The 21,464-nt window shown below is 38.3% G+C and overlaps 1 protein-coding gene across 14 annotated transcripts in view; it reads left to right on the top strand.

Annotated features, from left to right (window-relative positions):
* AIG1 (androgen induced 1) overlaps positions 1-21,464 on the top strand; it is a 124,568-nt gene that overhangs the window by 37,281 nt on the left and 65,823 nt on the right. For 5 of the 14 annotated variants that reach the window (XM_030022280.2, XM_030022281.2, XM_030022284.2 and 2 more), the window contains exon 3: positions 7,493-7,594. The exons of 1 other annotated variant lie outside the window; for it this stretch is intronic. In XM_030022280.2, coding sequence (XP_029878140.1) covers positions 7,493-7,594 — 102 coding nt within the window. Of the gene's footprint in view, positions 1-1,569; positions 1,609-1,638; positions 1,740-3,675; positions 6,508-7,492; positions 7,595-8,446; positions 8,637-9,593; positions 9,720-21,464 lie in introns of those variants that run through there. 8 more of the 14 variants (XR_005932958.1, XM_041125232.1, XM_041125233.1 and 5 more) reach the window with 8 other exon arrangements.

Below are 21,464 nucleotides of genomic sequence, written 5' to 3'. Positions count from 1 at the left end.
GGGTAGGAAAAAAAGGGGGTTGTCAGTAATGTAAAAAAGCACACAGAAGGTATGGAAAAATGTGGTTTTTACGTGTCTTTTTTAAGAGAAAACTATTCTTTGGGTCAGGTCCTGCTCCACTGGTGCATTGCACATCGCTTTCAATGGCAAAAGGTGCTGAGTGTCTTTACGTGTCTCATACCACACACCGAAAGGAGCTGAAAATCCAGAATTTAATGGGTTTTTACATGGAAGTGTGATCTGTGTCAGTCTAGTTCTAAGTTTAGGCTATGTTAAAAAAAAATGTGTGAACCTTTCATTAAAGTATTGCTTTTATTGTCATTTGGGATCAACATTTAATTATAATTTTTTATTTCAGTGTATAGTAGTTCAAAATAAATTCACTAGAAGCAAATTTTTTTTCACAGTAGGACTACTAGAAAACTGTATGAGGTCTCTCAAGTTGTAGTGGCTCATAAAAGCTGATCGCTTACTGTCAGTTAACAGCAGTTAACACAACATATCATTTATAATTTGTTATATTCAGAGATGCTTCATTAAAATGTGATTTCACCATATATGTGGGATTTCACAATACGTGAAGAAGTACAGAATGCTTTTGCACAGTTAGAAAATGCAAAGCTTATGTGAAACTGTGCAGGTATTTCTTTCATAAAAACCCAGCTGGTAGCCTTCCCTTACTGTACTTGCTGGCCTCCCTCTTGGGAGCTGCCATAATTCATGTTGGGGTAACAGACTGCAATTCTCCAGCCATGGTAGAAGAAACTGGATCAACTAATACAGTTTTTAAAAAATCTGTGCATAAACAGGCTTGCAAATATGTGTTTTATGGGTGCAGAGATTTATATGTCATTATATTTTGAGGGAGATTGGGAATTAGAAGTAGTTGTAATTGTGATGGTCAACAAATGCTTTTCCTACTGTGTTGATAGTAGAAGTGAAGAAGGAGAACATCATCACATTTGTCTTTATTTAAAGATTTTAAGTGCCTTTTTCAATCTAGAAGTGTAAGCCTTTACATGCATCAAAGCACACCCTCTTTGGCTCTCTCACGCCACTCGGGGTTCAGGGATTCTCTCCTACCACTGTTGTAGCTCCATATTGTTGTCTGTGTGCTCCTCCACCCCTGCAGTGTTCCTGACCTTGAAACTTTTCAGGGTCTAGGAGAATTTCAGCTTCGCTTTGTCTTGGCAATTCTGTGCTTTTCTTTCAGGCGTTGTTTCTCTTTGCCACTGGTAAGCAAGGAGTCCCAGCTAGCCATTGCCTGCACTAGAAGTGCTGTTGCAACATTTACAAGTTAGCAGTTCTGAGAGGCATGTTGCATACCTGGAGCTAGCTACTTTCCCAAGGGTTTCCTACAGAAACAGCTTCTGTCTTAAACAACACAAAAAAAAAAAAAAATCCAGAAAATAGTAAGAAATGGCCATGCTCATTGGACAGATGCTCTCCATTTCCAGAGGTGACCTTGTTGTGGTGAGGGGGAGCAATTGATTACCACATCTTATTTACTTCCTACAAAGAAAGCCTAAAAAGGTTGTTTTCATTGTTGTTTTTTCTCCTGGCTACTAGGAGACAAACAGCAGCACTTCATAACTTAACACTGGTCTCAGCTCCTTCCTGAAACCTGATCCTCTCCAGCAGCGCCCACCGCACCGCACTGCAGCTACCTCTTGCCAAAGCCTTGGCCGGTGCCTGAGGGACTGCCAGCTACTGGGGGCTCTTCTTCGGTGGGATTACGGGTAGGAAAAGTTCAGGGCCCGAAAGTAACAAATATCTAATGCTGCTTTGTTCTCTAAAGAGCTATTTATGTGTAAGAAAATACCCGGTGAAATTTTGGTATGCCGGAGGTGCTTGTTAGAAGGAAGTTATTAAACACCAGAGTGTCTGCAGAAAAAATGTTAAAAGTTCCCTCGTTTCCCATATTCTCTCAACAGCTTCCTCACTCCAAAAAAAAAAAAAAAAAGAAGAGAACAGAAGAAGTTCAAATGCAGACTTTCTTTCTCTGAGACTTACCCACCTAGCTCTCCATGGAGCTTCTCAGTGGTTTCCAGTAGCGACACAAGGGAACCTTCACACATAAAAATTGGATGGATGTGAATAAAATCCTTGTTGGGTTTCTAATGTAACAGCAGTGGTCATGCTTAAGTACTTGTCAGTTACCTTAACATCTAAATTATTTTTATTGCTCAGTGTTTTACACAGGGCATGTTTAGGGAATAATGCAAATACTAGGGGAACATTTTAAAGCCCACTAACTGTAGTTTTTCAAGAGCAATTCAACACAGTTTTTTCTGTATTTCCTGCTTACTGAAGCCCTCGAGATGACTTGTTCTGAAAAACAGATGAGAAAAGGGGTTTCCAATCCCAAGTCAAACAATGATGCGTGAAAAAAAAATGTAACAAAATAAAGTATTTCATTTTTAGTACTTCCTAAAGAAGTATTACATATAAACCACCTGGGAAGTCTGACCAGCAACCTCTTCCCACCTTCCAAAGGAGGGAAAAGAACCAGCCCCAGGGCAAACAATCTCCTTGGGTGGCTTTGCAACAAATCAAATCTTGCAAAATCTTTGCAGCAAATCACGTCTCTCCAGTGTTGTGTTATGCATATGTATCTTTGGGGGCTCATATAAAACTGAATTGCCAACCTACCATTTTGTTTAGGAGCATCAAGAAGTAAACATGAACCTCTTTGAAGGACATAATGACTACTGTTTACCTATTGTTGCTCTTTTTAATACAGCTCTTAAGAGAATGAAATCAGAAAGCAGCAGACCAGTTTTCTGTACAGTAAAGCCTTATTCCACGAAAAGGCTGTGGGCAACACTTCCTAGCCCTTTTTTAGTTTATTATAAGCCTGGGGTACTGTTCAAATGCCTAAGAGATCAGGAAGCATCCACTGAAAAAAAATGCTTGCATAGACGTTTTAGAACTTCATTACCAATTCTCATCTATACTGGCTGCACTTATCTCCCCTTTATCAGTGTAAAGGAGATTTATATTGGGAATAATTTACACTGCTAGAGAAGTGTGAGACATGCTTAGAAGTCAGAGACTACACCAGTGGTTTAGACTATCCCTACTTTTTTCTCCTTCTTTGATATAGACCATGAAGTTGCCGAGTTTCTGTGGTTAATTAGTGTTTTGTGTAAACTGTATGTGGTTTTATCACTATGTTTCTCGTAATTTGTACCAAACAAGAGGAAGAAGAGATAAAACAGGCATTTCTAGTTGTTTAAGGCTGTGTTTAATAGAAATAGGAAGGAGAAAGAAAATTGATATTGTTACTTATTAGAAGAGAGATTGCTGCCTAGAAAATCACAAACTCTGATATTTTATATCATGTAGCTTTAATAGCTCCATTCGGGTCTGAGTCTAAACTGGCTAGAATGATCTCATATTCTTTATATTATACTTTTATGTTTTTACTGTGATACGAATGAGAGAAAGCCAGGCATGCTTTCTTACCTCTTGTTTCTCTGTACTGCTACAGTCAAAAGGAAAGCTGATCACCCTTCTTCTGTAGATCATCAATAATGCTGATCTGGGATCTTATCCCAAGAAAAGATGCATAGGCATTTGCTGCAGTCTCCTACTTACCTCATTATTTGACCAGACTACAAAATACTTTTACTTCCATAACTACTTGACCATGCCAAAATCTCTCTATTCTAGATTTTGCCTTCCTCTGTGGTGACGTGGTGGCTGTTACGGGAACCTGAGCGAGCAGTGGTGCAGTTGCCTCCTGAACTCTGTTCTCCAAGGGGAGTCTTCCCTGATTTTCAGTTTCCACTCCTTGTGATTTCCTTCATTGTCCTTTTTCAAATTCATTCACTGTAATGCTATGCTAGGACTAGATCCCACCTAAAGCCAGTACCGTGCCAATTTGTACTTACTGTGGTCTGGCTTTAATAACACTTTGCTTCTATATATAATGCCTTTAACCCTCAAAGAGGCTCACAATGTATTTATACTCGCAGTTAACCACAAATGTCTTGGGAGATAGCCAGAAATCTTACCTTTAACTGTACTTAGAAGAAATTTTCTCGAGGTTTTTTTTTTCTTTGTCATGAGGCCTTCCAGGAAATGAGTGAACTGAACTGTGCAGCCCAGCCAAAAACAAAAACACATACTGCAGGAAAATAAAGTTCCACTGGGTTCATTCTTCGTTTGCATAACATTTCTTGGTTGGGCTCATGTAAAACAGCAAATTATGCAATTCTTTTCACTGGCTTCCCTCTCTTAGTTTCTTTTTGCTTCCATTTGTGGTGTTTTGATAAAGCCACTTGTTTTCCCTTTTGAATCACCAACTGTTTCCCAACTTGTCCTTTAAAATTTTTCCCTTGGCAGTGCCACATGCTCTTCTCATGTCCTCTGAAGCTTTAGAGACAGAGGACAAAAACTCAAGGAATATCTCCTTAAGTGGGAAAACAGAGTTTAGTTTTCAGCCTTATTTTTTTTCCTGCTGCTATTTGTTTAGCAATACTTTAGATGCCTGTGACAAGTGAGCTACTCCCTATTTTCAAACAGTTTCCAAGGCCTCTTGCAAATTTGAGGTTCCCTTTGGTCTGTAATGACCCTAGATAGGATAAGTAGCAAATGAGAGACTCTTCTGTTCTTTTATATGTTCCTTAACCTTATGTTTAACAAAGTAATTGCTGTCTTTGGAAAGCTGGCAATCTTAGGAGGCTCCTGTGCAAAGAAGTGTAAAAGCAATTGCTGATGCCTGTTTTCTTCCTTGAATTCCAGGCCTTGAGTTTGTCTAAGGAGGAAGTGGAAGGGTGACATTTGTGCCATTTTGCCTTGGGAACAAAATAAAATAAAATAAAAGTATGGGGCTTCCTGAAATATGTCTGCTGCATATGAGCAGCTTGTTCAGCCTGTCATGTGAGGGTAGTACCATGACTGTCTCCACAATAGTGATGAATTGTGCCACAAAGAAGGCAGCATGAGCATAAGAGCTGCAATTCTGATTGAGCCTTACATAGGCAGTGTAAAGAAGCAGCTCAGTTGTATCATGGTCTGGCACTGCATGACCATGTGTGATCTTGGCAAAGCCCAGCCCAAATAAAAGTGTGCCAGTACCAAAGTGTAAGCATAGTAGAGGTGATTTAAACTTAACCAGATGAGACCAAACAAATTCAGAAGCAGCCAAGGTAGCTGAGTAGCAGGTCCTCATTATAGTTCTTTTTATCCAAATAGTTCATTTTTATAGTTCATTTTAGTCCATAGTGCAATAGTTCATTTTAGTTCATAGTGCAATAGTTCATTTTTATAGTTCATTTTATCCAAATGAACTAATTGTAAGGAAAGGTAAGGTGAACCATTCAGACACGGGAAGGGATCTTCCCCAGGGCATTGCATTAGTCTCATGTCGGGTCATCCTCCAGGATAGGTTAGTTCTGTAACACCTTGGGTTTTGTGCACTTCCTTTACCTTATGTCTGCCTTGTGATAGTGCTTTGCTAAGCAGCATTTGCCGTCTGTAGCTCCAGATGGTTGCAACCAGCTAGGCTTGATCCCGTTCCATCCATTGGCTGACTTTGGTTAAGGGACAGATGGCATGTCCCCTCTTTTCTTATCTTTACCTCCTTGGCAAAGTCTATTGTTTTATTCTGCTCCACACAAATATCACAAGTCAAAACATGGCAGCTTTGTTGTATTCAGTGTAATAAGGTTCAACCTAATCCTGGTTGATTTTTCTTGCTGTAAGACTTCCTTGGAGAAAAGCATTATCATCTTGGTCTTCATGTGCCTGAGAACATGTTTTTATGTCCCAGTTGGTCTTAGCAGGTTCTCAGAGACCCACTGTGATAATACATGACTTCTAGGAAGCCTATAGAGAAGAGGATACTTTGCTTCCATTTTCCCTGCTGTTCAGCTATTCATATCTTGGCACTTACGTGTCAGCAGGTGCGTAAAGAGCTAGGCTGTGCCAATGCCAAGACTGGCCCAGAAGAGAGACTTCTTGTGGGGTACTTTACACTTGCAATATTTTTCGGGCTGTCCATCATAACCTATTTTTTTTTCCTGGCCTCTGTGTGCTAGTCAAATAGTCCAAGCTTATTCTGAGCAGGCACTGATAGCTATCATAACAGATGGACAAGTGTGCTGGAAACCAAGAAACTATGTACTGTATGCACACTGAGGGAACAGTGTACTGGTTCAGGTCATTCACATAACTGGGTGGCCGATGTCTGCATGTCTGTGGTTAGAACAAGGTGCCATTGATAAACTGCAACCTCAATTTTAACTTCCCAAAGTCAGAAGCATATGAAACAACTTACGCCTATGCTATCACACGCACTAGTAATTTGGTGACCTTGCCGTGCTCACCCCATATTTCTTGCACTTTCTTTTACTGACACCCCAAATTAGCTGTAAGATCATGGGCCACATCGGTTGGATGTAACTGAATACTTCCCTGCTGATCTCAGTGAAAGTTGTATCTGTTGCCTCTCAAACTTTAAACTTGGACTTGTCACTACTGTGTAGAGATCCCCTGAAAATGGTCATTGAAAAGCTCCTGGCCCAGGTATTGGGGTTTTTTATTGCTGTAAACAATAAGCCTTTTATTACTAGAAAACTGTGACTCAAATTCAATGTAAGAAAGCAATTGTGTTTTAATTAGAAGATTACTTACTTTGTTCTTTTCCCAGGTAAAGGTAAGCTAAAACTATTATTTCTGTAAATTTCTGCGGTTTTATATTGTCTTTGCTTTTCAGACATCAGGGTATCTTCAAAGAATTTGTGTACACTTTGGCAAAAATTTAGCCTAGTGCAAACTTTATCTGAGCCATCTGTCCTGTCCTCAGTCTAGAGGAAATAATGGTCTTTCTCTGGGCTCATGGTAAATAGTCTCTGACAAGAACCAAGCCAAATTTCATATTGACAAACGAGCAGGATACTAGATCTCTTTTCTGTGGATCCCAGTCCATGAATTGTGTACAGAGTAGTTAAAGGGTTAAATATATATTTTTTTAACCAATGCTATTTTGATGGCTGACATGAAAAAGTGCAAAGATGAGTTTATAGGCTTCTGTTCAGGGGTGAATGTTTCATATTTATACGTTCTATGAATTCCAAGTGATATTTTACCTCATTTTCCATTTGTTTTCTCTCCTGTTAGTGGTGAAACATTATTTATGTGCCACATCTGCTACTAAAGTATAGTACTCAGTTGTAATTTGGCCACAGGCATGTAAGTCAAAAAATGAGATTTTTTCCAGGCTGAAAGTCAAAAACAAAAAAAAAAACCAAAAAAAAAAACAAAACAAAAAAAAAAAAAGAAGAAGAAAAATTAAAACTCCTGTGAATGCAAAGAATAATCCAGATTCACACTGTTGATTAAAGCAGGATTTGGTCAAAGAACAATAATGTCTGTGTCTGTCCATAGATCATTTGCTAACTGCCCCCATTTTGCTATCTAAAATGTGTAGCTAAATGTTCAGAAGCATGTATTTTAAAATGTCTTGTCTTTCTTTTCTTCTTAGTTTGTTGTGACGATGTTTTGGAGCATCTATATCTATGACAGGGAACTGGTTTACCCAAAGCTGCTTGATAATTTTATACCAGCATGGCTAAATCATGGAATGGTGAGTAAAGTAATGCAAACTCTTCCTTGCATAAACAAAAGTGTAAGACACTGATTTCCCTGTGCCTGACTCTGCATACACTTAGAGCTAATCCCCTCAGAAGTGATTAAGGAACATTGTTTGCAAGCAAGAATAACATCTTTCCTCCTTGACTCCTTGAGTCATATTTGAATCCCTATTAGGTTGAAACAGTGGAGATTTGAACTTGTGTGTCCTATATCCCAGGCTAGTTGTGGGGATCGGCTGTTTTCTGTGATAAGGTATCTTTCCCAGAGCAATGTCACCCTGGTCATGAGGAAATTTAATCAAAAGAAACTTCCACAAAACATAAGGTCTGACTTTGACAAGTCTTGCTCTGAAATGACAGAAACACTTAATTGAATGATTCTTTACCATTCTACCAAAGCGTAATTTGTGATGAAAACATTTTGGTTAAAATGCTTGTTCGAAAAATCTTACTATGCTATTTGGACTTGTATGTTTTTAGAGAAAAAATGAAATAATTACTCATTTCTCAAGTACACCAGACTTGTTTAGCAGAACCTGTATCTGCGTATTTTTACTAATGTAGAATTACATGCATCAACACAAAGTTTCAAAATTGCTGCATCAGTAATCATAAAAGTAGTTTCTTGAGAAGAAATCTGACGTTTTCATCCCTCTCTGGTATGTCAAGTCGGACATTCTTTCTCTCAAGTATATGTTTACATGCAAAGGGAAAGATAAGGCCACACTTTGCCATCAGGTACTTACTACTGTTTATGCAGCATCTGGAGCTGAAAAGCATCTTGTTTGCTTCTCTAGTTGTGTCTGTGCAAAATGTTTCATTACTACTTTGTTTTCCATATCAAGGCATGGCCAACCATTTGTCACTGCTGTTCATCAGCAGATGACAGCAGAGCTCATCCTTCACGTGTGAGTACTGTGTCTCCAGAGCAGATCAAGATTTGTCCACTACTGCTGGGCTTGATAAATTGGTCCTTTGTGGGGTGGGGCAGATGGCACTGCTATTTATTTTTTCTGTAGATTGTGTATTAAAGGAGCAGTATGAGAGTTACTACTGACAAGAGGAGCATCAGCTTCTGCTAGATACTCTACTATTTTACAATGTTTTGAAAGGAACATCTTGATATTATGAGCTGAGGAAAGAGTCTGATGACTCCTGCTGTGTTTGTTCAGACTGTCCTCCCTTGAGTTTTGAGGTTACAAACTGAACATTTGCAAACGCTGCCAAGCCATACATACATCGATTTTTTTTCCCCACACCACATCAGTGCCAGCTCTGATGACATTTCTTGCAGGTGGCATTCCACATACTGAAAGTGCCTAACCTGTAACATTTTTCATGAATGTACGTCGTAAAGCAGTTGACAACAAATGGCCCTCTGTATTCAGGAAGTCTCCTTTGTGCCATAACTAAAAGACAATCCAAGCTCATGTTGATCTGTAGAAATGTATACTTACTGAAATATTTGAAGAGGGCTTTTGTTTGAGATTTTTGGACAAAATAGAGTTTGCTGAAATGAATTGCGTGATAGCATCTTAGACATTTTTTTTTTCAACTTGAAATACTGTAGAAGGCATTTCTTAAAGTCTTTTGTAAAGGAATTGTTTGCTGTGTCAGTCTGCATTTATCCAAGTGTTCCTTTAGCTCGGTCACAGAGAAAGCTTATGGCTGTTGGGCTTTTCACCACCTCTCAATCTAATCCTTTCTGATGTTTTAGCCATTATTTTATCCTCACCAGCTTTCATACTAATTAATTCTGATGCATTTCCCATCATAATATAAAGGAGTTCTTAAACTACCTTGAGAATACTAGCACCTCCCTTATTAGTAGTTACAATTTTGACATGACAGATTTTAGGGAATATGATAGATGTCCCCTTGGTGAAAGGATAGGGCCTCTGGCACTACAGTTTTAGAGAAGTCAGGATCCCTGGCTATTGTTTTTTACTGAAATAAACATTTATTCCCATCTTTTCCTGCACGTTTTGACAGCAGCTGTGCACATTCAGTGATATTTTTTCTGAACGCAATGGTGGCTGTGCTGGAGCCTAACCTTGTACAACAGGACTCACACAAGAGATTCATCACCCTTGGCAGAGTGAAATCTGTCGCTGAGAGGTGGGTCCTTTAACTACTGCAGCATTGCTGATGAATCCCTCTGCTCTGTGAGCTTCCCCGGCAGTGCCTGGTGCAGCACCTAAGGGTCTGAGCTCAAATGCTACTTCACCTGTGAACGCTCTGTCCAGGTTTTTTTCACAGCAGTTTCCCTAAACACAGATGTGTCACCAAAAAAGCCACAAAAAGTGGAAAATGTAAAACTATACATTTTCCATAGTAAAAAGATTCCCTACTTTAATTGAAAAGTCGTATTTTCAAAAATTTCTGACAAATGTGTTATGACCAGCTGTAACAACTTGCTCAACTGTCAACATCAGCCTGCAAAATCCACACGTAGAAAAGGAATGGAAAGTCATGAAATCTGGCTGTAATAATAGCAATCATATTTCCATTAGTAATATGGGCATGTATCAAAATATTTGAGAATATTCATACTCCAGAAGCATTTTCAGGTGACTATCTTGAAGGCTGTATGAAGAAATTGTTTGAATGGCTGGTCCGATTCAGTGCATTAGCCCAAGCAGAAGTAGTTTGGGCAGCAGTGTCTGCTGCTTTGTTAGGTTATAATAATTAGTTCTCATCCCCCTTTTTCTTCTCCCCCTTTCCCACCCCTTCTCTGCAGTTATGATGTTGTCTATAGTTAAAAAAAAACTGTTTTCTTGAATACGTAGTAATGTCTTGCTAATACTCAGAGATGTCACTCTTTCATAGCAACACCTTTTCAACATCTAGAAAATTCCCAATTATAAAAATTCCTCTCTAGAAATGGAAAACATAAGGGAAGTGAACCTCAGAGCATTGCAATCGCATTATCAATTCAATTTTAATATTGTTTATAAAGTTTTGTAGAAATGGAGAGGCTCATCATTGTGCACAAAGATAAAAGCCACAAACTATTTACCATAAAATTGCATATAGTGTCAAGAACTGTATTTCTATTATACATACATATATATATATATACACACATATACCATAATAGTTAAAAATATAATTCCTGTCTACAGAAAAATCTGTGTAGTAAGTGGTGCCTTGTGGTACCAGATGGTACCTCATACATACAGGTTCATACACCTATGAAAGGCATCGCTAATAGAGTTGTACTGTGCCATAAAACTGATATATTTCATCGTCTCAGTCAGTTGATTCATCCATAACCAATGGTATCACTATGACTTGAGAAATGACATGGGGAAATCAATGGCAGGGTTGCTGTCGATTCCAGCAGGACAAGGATTTCATTTTTTTAATTATGTGAAGGAGCACATCTGAGTAGCTGAGGTTAAGCTTCTGTCAGTAGAAATAACTACCTGTCTAAAGAGAGCTGTTGGAGAATAGGTCTATGTCTCAGCTTTGGTCTATTTCTGAAGTGTCAGGTTCACTTCCTGTATTTATTAGTTATGCAGATTAATTCCTTTGTGGCTACAATTTTAGTTGCCAAATTACCGAACTCTTCCATCAAAGATGTCATTCATGTTCTTGAGACTGTCATGCACTCTGGATCCATATCAACCCTTAATTCCACAGGCATGTTTTCCATGGGAAATATTGTTTCCCATTTTCTGATGGCAGTCTATTGGATCTTCTATCAGTATTAGGAATTTTTAATTAAAGGCTAACCTTTAGTGTTTAAAACTAGTGTGTCATAGTAATAGGATTTTTATCAGCTCATTCGTTGCACCTTTTTGTGTTGGGACTGGACAGAGGATGATGCATGGATAACGTTTATTTCCAGAAGTTGTATTCTCTTTAATACTAGCACAGACTATAAAACTAGAGGTTGCCCCTATTCTAACCAATGCCCACATAAACAGATCTGTAGACTGAATTAATTTAAGCTTGAGCATTGCTGATTTTCAGCCAGGTTACATGGCAGGACTGCGTGCAGTATCTGTCCAAGTTAGCATACCATTTTAGCGAGAGTCCTTTGTTTTTCACACACACTGTCCCAAATTCTTTTAAAAAAATGTGAATCATCTTTTGTTTTCAGCAAGGAAAGTAAAATACAGAGGTAGAAATTACTTACTGAGGAGCTTAATGGCTTTGGAGGTCAGCAACAAAGAATTGTCTTCATATGAAAACTCTAGAGGATAGGTCAGAGAAGGGGGAAGGGGAATATGCTCTGCCACTGTGGAGTTGGAAAATTGATGATTGTATGGGTTCTGTGCCACTACAATCTATATGAGCTCTTCCAGTTTTGTACTCTATTCTTTTTATGCTGCTTTTGGGAAACAAAGGTGTTCCTAGAAAGACATACCCTCTGTCCTTGTATTCAAGAGAGTGCACAAAAACTGAGACAAATAGAAGATGAAGACAAGTTATGGAGAGGAAGGAGCCTGTCCAAGTGATACCTCTCTACTTATTTCACAAGTTGGCTCTCTTTTCTTATTGCTGGCTGCTCAGCTGAAAAGCTCAGCCCACTGGAGAGTGGTACGGAGTACCCCCAGCCATCTCTCCAATTGTTCTTGCTGGCAGCCTTGTCTTAGGTCCAGTGGCTTTGGCTTGTTTGTTCCTTTGTTTTTCTGGTAGAGAGCTCTTTTCCTTGATGATTTGACAAGTAGAAAAATAGAAAAGCCATGCAAATATCAAAATTCATAGTAACCTGACATATAAAGATTGGAAGGTCCAAAACTGGTGAGTTTTTTGACAAACACATCTGTCCATCATTAGTTGGGTCAGTTGCTGCACAGTGCTCGCTCTGATATACAAACAATGAGATGTCCTTTCTTTCAGCAAAGTGTTTCCATCTAGCATGTTGCCCTAAAAATCCTTTTCAGAAATTACTCATTTGAAACAGTGCATTGTACTTCTTGAGGATGCTTTCCTAATACAGCAACATCCCGTGTATGGGCTATTTATGTACAATGTACTGCACCTTGGTAATGCCTCATGCTTATGTCTAGAAGATACTTACCCTTTTCTGAGATTTGTTTCTAAATCCAATTTAAGGCTTTCAAGGATATGCCAACAGAAGTGCTCTTCTTAATTTATCTATAATATTTTCATATGTTAGCGATGAATAAAATCTTCAGTGCTCCAGGAAGGAGTTCCTGCTTGTTACATAACTTGCAAAGTTTTCTGGTAAAATTCAGGGAAAATTTGTAATGTGTTTTCCAGCAGAATACCCACTACTAGATGGCTATTATTTAAACATCTATTTGATGGAAAGAATAGCAATTGAAGCTGGTTGCTTGGGACTCAGAATATTTGCAAAACCCATGAAAATAACGTTGTTGAGTTTGTACACTTCTTGCATGTTCATGCTGCAGTTACGTGGCTCCGTCTGGTTATCTCTCCTCATTATCTGCCAGTTCCACCACTGGATTGTGAATATAGTAGTATCAATTATCCCCCTGCTCTGGGGAGAAAAACAGCAGCAGCTTAAAAGACTTTTTTGATTTTCTGTTACTTATGTGAAGGGTTTGGAAATTGGTAGCATGTCAAAACCTGTGATAGCATAGCACCTGAAAATTGAGAGAGGCTGCTAGGTAAAGACGACCGTATTATCTGAGTGGCATCCTCCGGGAGCATTAGGAAAACCCCTTTACATAACACAGTAACAGCACATCAGTTCTTGTGAAGTAGGAATCTGGTCTTAACCACGTTACGTATCTGCTGGAGGAGACCCGTCAGGGTAAGGTGAAGACAGCTTTCTAACTGAACACAAGTGCCAAATGTTTCTGATTATTTGCTATTTCCAGTAATCTAGAGAAAACACACGTATAGGCTCCTCCTGGTACATATAAGCCCAACACATAGTAATGAGGGACCTTTTCTAAAATACCTTTGAGTACTTAGTAACAGCTAAATGTGCAAGCACTATTCTAGACATGAGCATTGCAAATGAAAAGTCTGAGAACTGAAATCCCCAGATGAGATCTTTTTCTGAAGTTTTGCCACCTTCTGTTGACAAGGTCACGTAACTTGGTCTGTTAGTACAGAGGGTGAGAGCACGTAGTGTCAACACCAAGTTGCAGGAGTGATTACCAAAGGAGGGGAGAAGGGGAGAGAGTCAGAGACAGCACAAAAAAAGAGATTAGGGAAAGGCAGTTGGATGAGAGGAAGAGACAGGCTGGAGGAAGGAGGCGAATCAAAGTCAGCTGATGCTGTTCCAACAAAGAAGAGGAAAAAAAAAACCAAAAAAAAAAGAGGAAAAAAACCAAAACAGATGAGGCAAGTGAATAAAAGAGAAGTTACAGAATAATGTAGACAAGCTGGAAGAGACTCAAAATGCAAAAGAGGACCTGGGGGAGGAGAAGGATGAGGAAAGGGGAAGCAAGGAAATAAGGAAAAGTGAGAAAGAGAAAATGAAGAGTATGTTTTCTTACCATATCTTTCCATCGCGTCCCTGGGAAAACTTCCGTGAGATCTACTAATTAGAGGAGTCGAGAGCAAAGAGGTGGCTTATTGTTGCTGCTGTGAGGTGAGGAGAATTGCTTCTGTTGCTGTTGGATGTAGGTTTACAGGGTAGATGAAGTAATATTTGCACAGTGATGTGCCAGAAGCTTCAGATCCTTGTAAAATGTTTAGAATTAAAACCACCTGCCACCATGCAACAGTATGAGGCCTGTGTTTATATAAATTGTATCTGTGTGATATCTGTAGAATGGCATTGGTGTCTTTGCACCTCTGCCTATATTTTTATCTGACAATGCTGTACATTATCCCGACTGTCTGTTTGACCCTCAAAACTTCAGTCCTGCTGTTGAAAACAAGTCCGTTCAGAGTGTGTCTTATTTTTTCATATCAGCTGTGAAGTGTGAGTTGCACTGCATATTAAAACAGATGCGCTAAGGGTTGCAGGTGTGCTGGTAAATCACATATTTGAAGCACGCAAGGTAAGGGGGTGTACTGTCTCTATTTCAAACCGCCCTGCTTTAACAGACAAATGTAGGTGTAACTCTGGAAGTAATAATTATGGTAATAGTAATAATACTGATAATAAAAGCTCAAAGCCAGATTTTCAGTGGAAGTCACCCATACTGTTTGGTAAAGCAATTACTATGGGCACAAAACAAATGACCAAAGGAAAGCCCAAAAAGGACATAAAAAGGGAGCCTTAGACTTTCTGCCTTTCTCTGGGTGTGGAGTACGTACTGAGCTGTGTTTTCCTAGAAGCAGGGTTTGGCCCTGGACTGCTAGGTCTGTTTGTTAAACCAGCAGTGGTGTGGGATGGAAACAGATTTGGTTCATTCCCGTAATTCTGACAATATTAGGAACACCACTTTTGTTTTAACATTCACTTTCTGTGTAGCTTATATTGCTCACTATATTCACTGCTGAAGCCGCGCACAACTCTTTTGTAGTGCTTAAGCTAGTACATTTCTCTGGTGCTACTACACGATTTATCAGATACATAGTTTGCAGTAAATAAATGTTCAACTTTAAAATCAGTGCAAAATGCATTAATAACTGGTACGCATTTTTGATAAAATCTATGTGCCCTCCTGTCCTCTCTTAGTTAAAATCAGACACTTGTTTTTTCTTTTGACTTAAGAGATTTCTGTTTTTTTCTTGAGTTTTTTTTTCCAGAGAACATAGGCAGATAGTAGAATCAAACAGTGCTATATTGTTACGATTAATGATGAGTATATTCAGACAGTGTCTGTTATCAGGAAAAGAGAACATTTCACTGGAAAAAATTAATGTATTGGGGGAGGATTCCTTATGCTGAAGAAGGTTTAATATGTCAGCTGCCAGCTGCAGTTTATGTACTCTAAAGTACCCCATATGCAAGTCATCGTAGAGGTGATCACTACAAAAAGCTTTGTCTCTTTAGCAGGCCATGCAAACACAGGGAAGAGTGCAAATATCTCTTTGAAGGTGTAGTTTAATATGCATTTATCGTCTATCTTTATGTATTTAAGGGACTATGCTTTGCCTTATTAGTATAGTAAAATGCAGTGTTATGTATCCTTGGACATGCTGGTTGCCATTCATTAGCACTTACTCAGATAAGAATTAGAATGTACATACAATAAAAGTGGGATTGTACTATATCGTACCCATTTTACTAAACTGTGCTGTTAGTATTCACACATGTGGCAAATATGACTTAATCAGACCACAAATATTTTGCAGCATTCCATGGTATCTCATTTATTTGTTTAATTTGCCGCTATAGCAACTGGATTCCATCCTTTTAGATTCTTTTTTTCACAGACCTATGATCTACTTGGTTGAAGCTTGGCAGACAGCTTTTCCTTCAATTGAAGGCATATGCACTAACTCAGTGACCAGATTTTTACCTATTTATCATTGTTGGAAAGTCGGTTATTTCACATGGACGCAATACCAGAAGAATCAGCAGACCTGGTGAAGGGAGTCTGAGCCCAAAAGCTTACATGCTTTTTCCAGCCCTTGAAGTTGGTGGAATAAAAAATATTACTTCTCCCTGTATCCCTAGATCATTATTGCTACAGGAACGCTAATACAAAGAAATATTTTGACATTGTTTTTGTAACAAATTACCACTTTTTAGAAGTAACTTTTTTCTTTGCTAATTGCTGTCTTTTTACATGTCTTTGTATTTGGAAACAGACATCTTTTCTGCAGAAATCACTTCATATTCAGATGGTTAATATGTTGAAGTAGTGCCACAGCAGTAATGTTTTATACATGCTGATTGGCAGAAATCAAGGGTTTGGGGACAACCTTGGGAATTACTTTTGCTCATGGTGGGCTATGAGCTTTAACATAACCTGATGCCTGCCCTACTGTTCAGTTCAATCCCCATATTTTTCCTTTCCTGCATAGATACAAATAAGTAAAAACAGTGTACATTTTTAGTAACTCCTCAAATACAAGAGATTAAAATTCAGGATGTAGCATGAATGATGTTTTTGACAGATGTGTAAGCAGGTCTACAACTACCCTTTTACCTTTGGACACTCCCCTAAAGCACCAAAGTCCCAGTCTGGTGCCCTACTCAGGAAAAGCCATCACCTTTCAGAAGTGTCTGTTTCTCTCAGAGAGACTTTAAGGATGACTAAGGCGACTCTTTTCCTCCCTCTGACACCACAGTTATTTGAGCAGGAAAAAGCCCCCGCCATGGAGAAACAGCACAGGGCATGGAGGTGTCTCAAAATGTCAAAAGGCTGACCAGTGGCCAATATATGCTCTTACATCTTCGTTGCAATATTAACTGGGATCCTTTAACTCTTCACAGCTTGCTTTCTCTTCAAAACAAGTATTTGTTTTGAAATACAAAACAATATTTGAAGTGCTGTTAAAACTCTGTTCTTAAATTTCCATTTTATTCCTAGTTCTGCCACTGTTTTACTGAATAATTTGAGAGAAATTATGTAGGTTTGATGGAAAGCATTTTTTATAAGTCTTAATTAGATAATGTCTGCATTTTGTGGGGCTTTGTAATGATAGTTAAAAAAACAGTGGTGGCTGTTATTGGGTTTATAGCACTATGCCTGATTCCGGTTATAAAGTGTCCCAGGCAGGGGAGCTGCTGTGCCAAACCAGACTGTGTGTGCCTGCACTCTGCTCTTCACCATGCTGGGGGCTTGCCGGGTGCCCAGAGGTATTTCCCTTTCATGTACCTTGGCATCCTGTTCATTCAGTTGCAATGAAGAGGCAAATTGCCTTTTGCAAATTACTTTGAGGTTCATGGATGCAAATGCAACTAAGAATTAGAGTTGGTATTGTTGTCCATTCTGCCGCAGAACCAAAGTGACCTCCACTTCAAATAATAACATTACTTATGGTTATGTACCAAATTTAGTGCTCCTGGTATCTCATAAAATACTCTAGGTTGACATGGTGCATGCTATAGAAAGTTCAAATACACCTAGAAAGGAAATTCTTCTTTATCAAAAATAGCTGTAATATTCAAATCACATCCTTAAGTTTGTTTCCAACAGGAAGCAAATTTATTTGCATCTTGCGGCTTTTAGCTTTTTATTCTGTTACTTTGAGCTTTACCAGCTTTCTGTAAACTCTATATGCAGAGTTCCAACTTGCTGAGTCACTGCCATGCACATTTTTGTGGCTTCTTTTGCAAATACAGTATGTAATGTAGAATTTTTTAATGAACTATTTATGGGAAAGATGAAATATGTATGTTGGTCTACTGAACTTTGTATTTTAAGGCACTTTTTAAAACGAAGAAATGGGAAATGATATCATTTTCTGTAAAAGAAACAGCCATTAAAAATGTCTTTTTACTAGTACACAGATTTACTGATGATTCCATTAACAAACAAAATTGTGTTGGCTGCAAGTTGTTTAAAAATGCATACAGCTGAAAATCATTTTAGTAGGTGAATGTATGTATTCTTAGATCAGAGACTAAGGTGGATGGCATTTTGGTCTTTGCTCCTGAAGCAGAGGAATGAAAGATGAAAAAGAAGAGGGAATTCAAAGGAGAAAAAAAATGCATGTCAGAAGCTAAGAGAAAAAGTGATAGCCTTAGAGGTTGTTAAGGAGGAGAAGACAGTGAGCAAAGTAGAGGAAACCAAATACTGAAATAAAGAGGTGATAATAGTAGTCAGCTGGAGAGAGCCATAGAACATGGAGGTGATAATTGTGTGTACTGTACATCACTGAGAAAAAGTTTGAAAGGGAATTTTAAAGTACCCAGTGTATATTGAAAATGTGACCCTTCATTTATTCTAGACCAACATGCAGAAATTTGGCTTCATTTGGTTTCTTGTGACCACTGTGCAGGATCACTGTTTGCAGAGCAATTTTCTTTTTCTGACATTTTTGTGTATATAGCAGTCAGAAGAGTGCCCTGCTTTGCACACTCGTTGCCTCTAATATCCCCAGAGTTTGTGGGTCTTTAGATCTCACAGTTGTTTGCCCAAGCACTATGCTACTGTGCCTCCCACAGTTTTATTCTCCGTGACATCTTTTTGGTAAGATTACTATATATATTATATATATATATAGTAATATATATAGTGTGTGTGTATATATAGTGTGTATGTATATAGTGGAGTATATATAGTGTATATATATACACACTATATAGTGTGTATATATAGTAATAATATATATTACTATTCATATATTAATAACAATATTGGTACCTTTTAAAAATTGGTTCAATTTTAAAGAACATGTCCTATAATTTTATTTAAGCTAAGCACTATTGATACACCTAGGAAATGTTTAGTCCTCAAATTTCTTTCAGCCTAAATGAATGGGACAGGTAAAGACTGGTAGAAAAGAGTTGCTATTTTCCCCATGTTGCACAGGAGAAACTGAAACATGGAATTTGTGGTTTGCCTGAGGCTACAGGCAGTTTGTTAAAGATTGAACTGTGAAGTGAATCTGTGTTTGCCTCATTAGCCAGTGCTTTTATTAAGAAATGATCCTGTGTTTCCAAACCAGGCAAAGAAGACAAATTCACAGTGAATGAACGAGCGCTCACTTGAGTTTCAAGCTCATGCTCTGTTGGAAGGAAGAAGTGACTCAATTTTTTAATAGAGAGAGGTTGCTCTAAGTCCTGCTTCACTTAGTTACAATAGGCGTTTCATTATTTTCGTTTTGTTTATATTACTTGAAGCACAGGTTCATCTCACTAACTGCTTTTGTGTTTATGTTTTCTTTTGGTATAGCAACTAGTGTCAGCTTACTCCAAATAATTTGATTTTGGGTGTACCTTTTCTCCATAAGGAGAAAAATCCCTTAGGTTTCCATTCCTTCTCTGATGATGATTGATTTGAGAAGAGAGACTCTGACATGTAAACAGAAGGATGATTTAAGAAGGATGAACTTGGAAATTGAAAAGATGTCAAAGGAGAAAAGGCCCCTCTCATCTGCCCTGTCATTTGGAACTGTTTTTTCTTTTGTTGTCCAGGAATGCTGTTGGGACCAAAGAGGGGGGTGTTACCACTAGTGAAAATCAAGGAAAGCTGAGAGTTTTGCTTGCGATTTTTTTAAAGATTTTTTAAAAGTCTCTTTTATAGAGCCAAAGCTATTTTCAAAGCTCTGTCAAAAGTTGCACTTGCAGATATATGGCAAGAAGAAATAAAAATACCCTCAAGACAGAAAATAGCTTGTGCAAAAGTGTCACTGACAGTAAAGTGTAAGTAGTGGCCATGAAGAGTTGTAATTTGATTATTTTGACTGAGGTAATAAGATGTGTGTTTACTAGAGAAAATTACACCAGAATGCACAGTGACATGATGTAGAGGCCTGCATCCACTTTGGGAAGTACCTTTCTTCAGGCAAGAATTCAGTGTTTACCAGCCCTGTCTCAAATCTGAACTCTACAGCATAACTGGCAATAATACAAATATTCACAGCTGTATAAAAAATGTTATTTAGTTCACAACAGTAGCCATGGTTACCTGCATACTTTCATTGCCTTTTTCATGTGTAATTCTTTTTTTTTTTTTCTGGAAATACCATTACCATGTAATATAATACTGTACAGCCTTTTGGTAAGTTTTACAGTGTAAGGAAGAACATTTTGTGGTGAACCTGAAAGCATATTCTATCAAATTGGCTCATACATGGAAGATCCCACCTATACATTGCTAGGCAGAGAAAGGCAAGTCTGAACACTCTGTGATTGCAATTTCAAAATATAAATAGGAATATGTAAAATTTCTTGGCATTAAAAAGTCTCTGACAGTGTTTTAACTGCACAACATTTAAATAGAACTAGCCCCTGCTTGGTCCCCTCACAGGTGACACAGACAAGGCAGTTCCTGTCAGTACACGTTAGAATAGCAAATTATTCTCATTTACTTTTGCAGGAAATGTGAGCCCCAGCAACCCCACAGTGTCAGAAGGGTAGAAAAGTGCTATGATTTTACTCCTCTCTCTCCTTACTTTTGCCTGTATAACTCAGTGCACTCAGTGCAGGTCTATTGAGAATGCAAGATGTACTTGAGAATCTAGTGGTTTTGTCATGTTTGTGGAAACCAGTGTCTTTAGCATTACTGCAGCAGAATTCCCAACCATATTCTAACCTGTGCTAACAAAAGAAAATAGTACTTAATCTTTCCAGGTATCTCAGATCACTTTGCAAACAAATGAATTAAACTTTACAAGAGTATCAAAGATGGTTTACTTAGGCTTATATATTATTTTCTTAATTGAGAGGTGTGACATTCATTCTGAAGGAATAAAATCACCTACCTCCATTTAAATTAACAACAGCAGCAAAAGGAATAAAGGATATTTGCTTCTTTAATCTGGCAAATTTATCTGAACTCTTTCAGTATAAGGTTCCTTACTGCTGTTACTACTGTTGTAGAGAAAACTTACTGGACAAAATATAAAAATTGTATTTAAAGGTCATGTTCCTTGGCATTTTCATGTAAACAGTGAAATCTAGGAATTTTATAGCTATTGCATAGAGATTGAACTGAATTTCTAAAATGAAATTTTAAAATTATTCATGTAACCTTACGAAACCTTGTTGAAAGCATGAGAGTTTTAATATACTATCCAGACCTGTTTTCAATGTGTCTCCCACAGCAAGAAGGAAGATGGCATTAAGATGAAAATTTCTATAGCAAAGCCGGCTGTTACCACAGTCTAGCTTCTGTTACTGCCATAGCGCTGCCAACTTGGAGCTATTTATAGGCATTAGCCTATATCTATCCATGCACGTGGATCTACTACTCTCTTCAGAAGCAGTTGTGTTCCTGAAGAAGTTGGTCTGAGGTTTCAAGCTTAATTTTTCCTTTCAGAGGCCAGTTTCTTCAGCTGTCCTTACTATCAATTAGTAGGAATTTGGCAGGTGGTCTCTCCCTACCAGAGCCCTTGCATCGG

This window comes from Aquila chrysaetos, chromosome 8 (assembly GCF_900496995.4).
Source record: "Aquila chrysaetos chrysaetos chromosome 8, bAquChr1.4, whole genome shotgun sequence".
Lineage (NCBI taxonomy): Eukaryota > Metazoa > Chordata > Aves > Accipitriformes > Accipitridae > Aquila > Aquila chrysaetos.
This window is presented reverse-complemented; position numbering and strand designations above follow the sequence as displayed.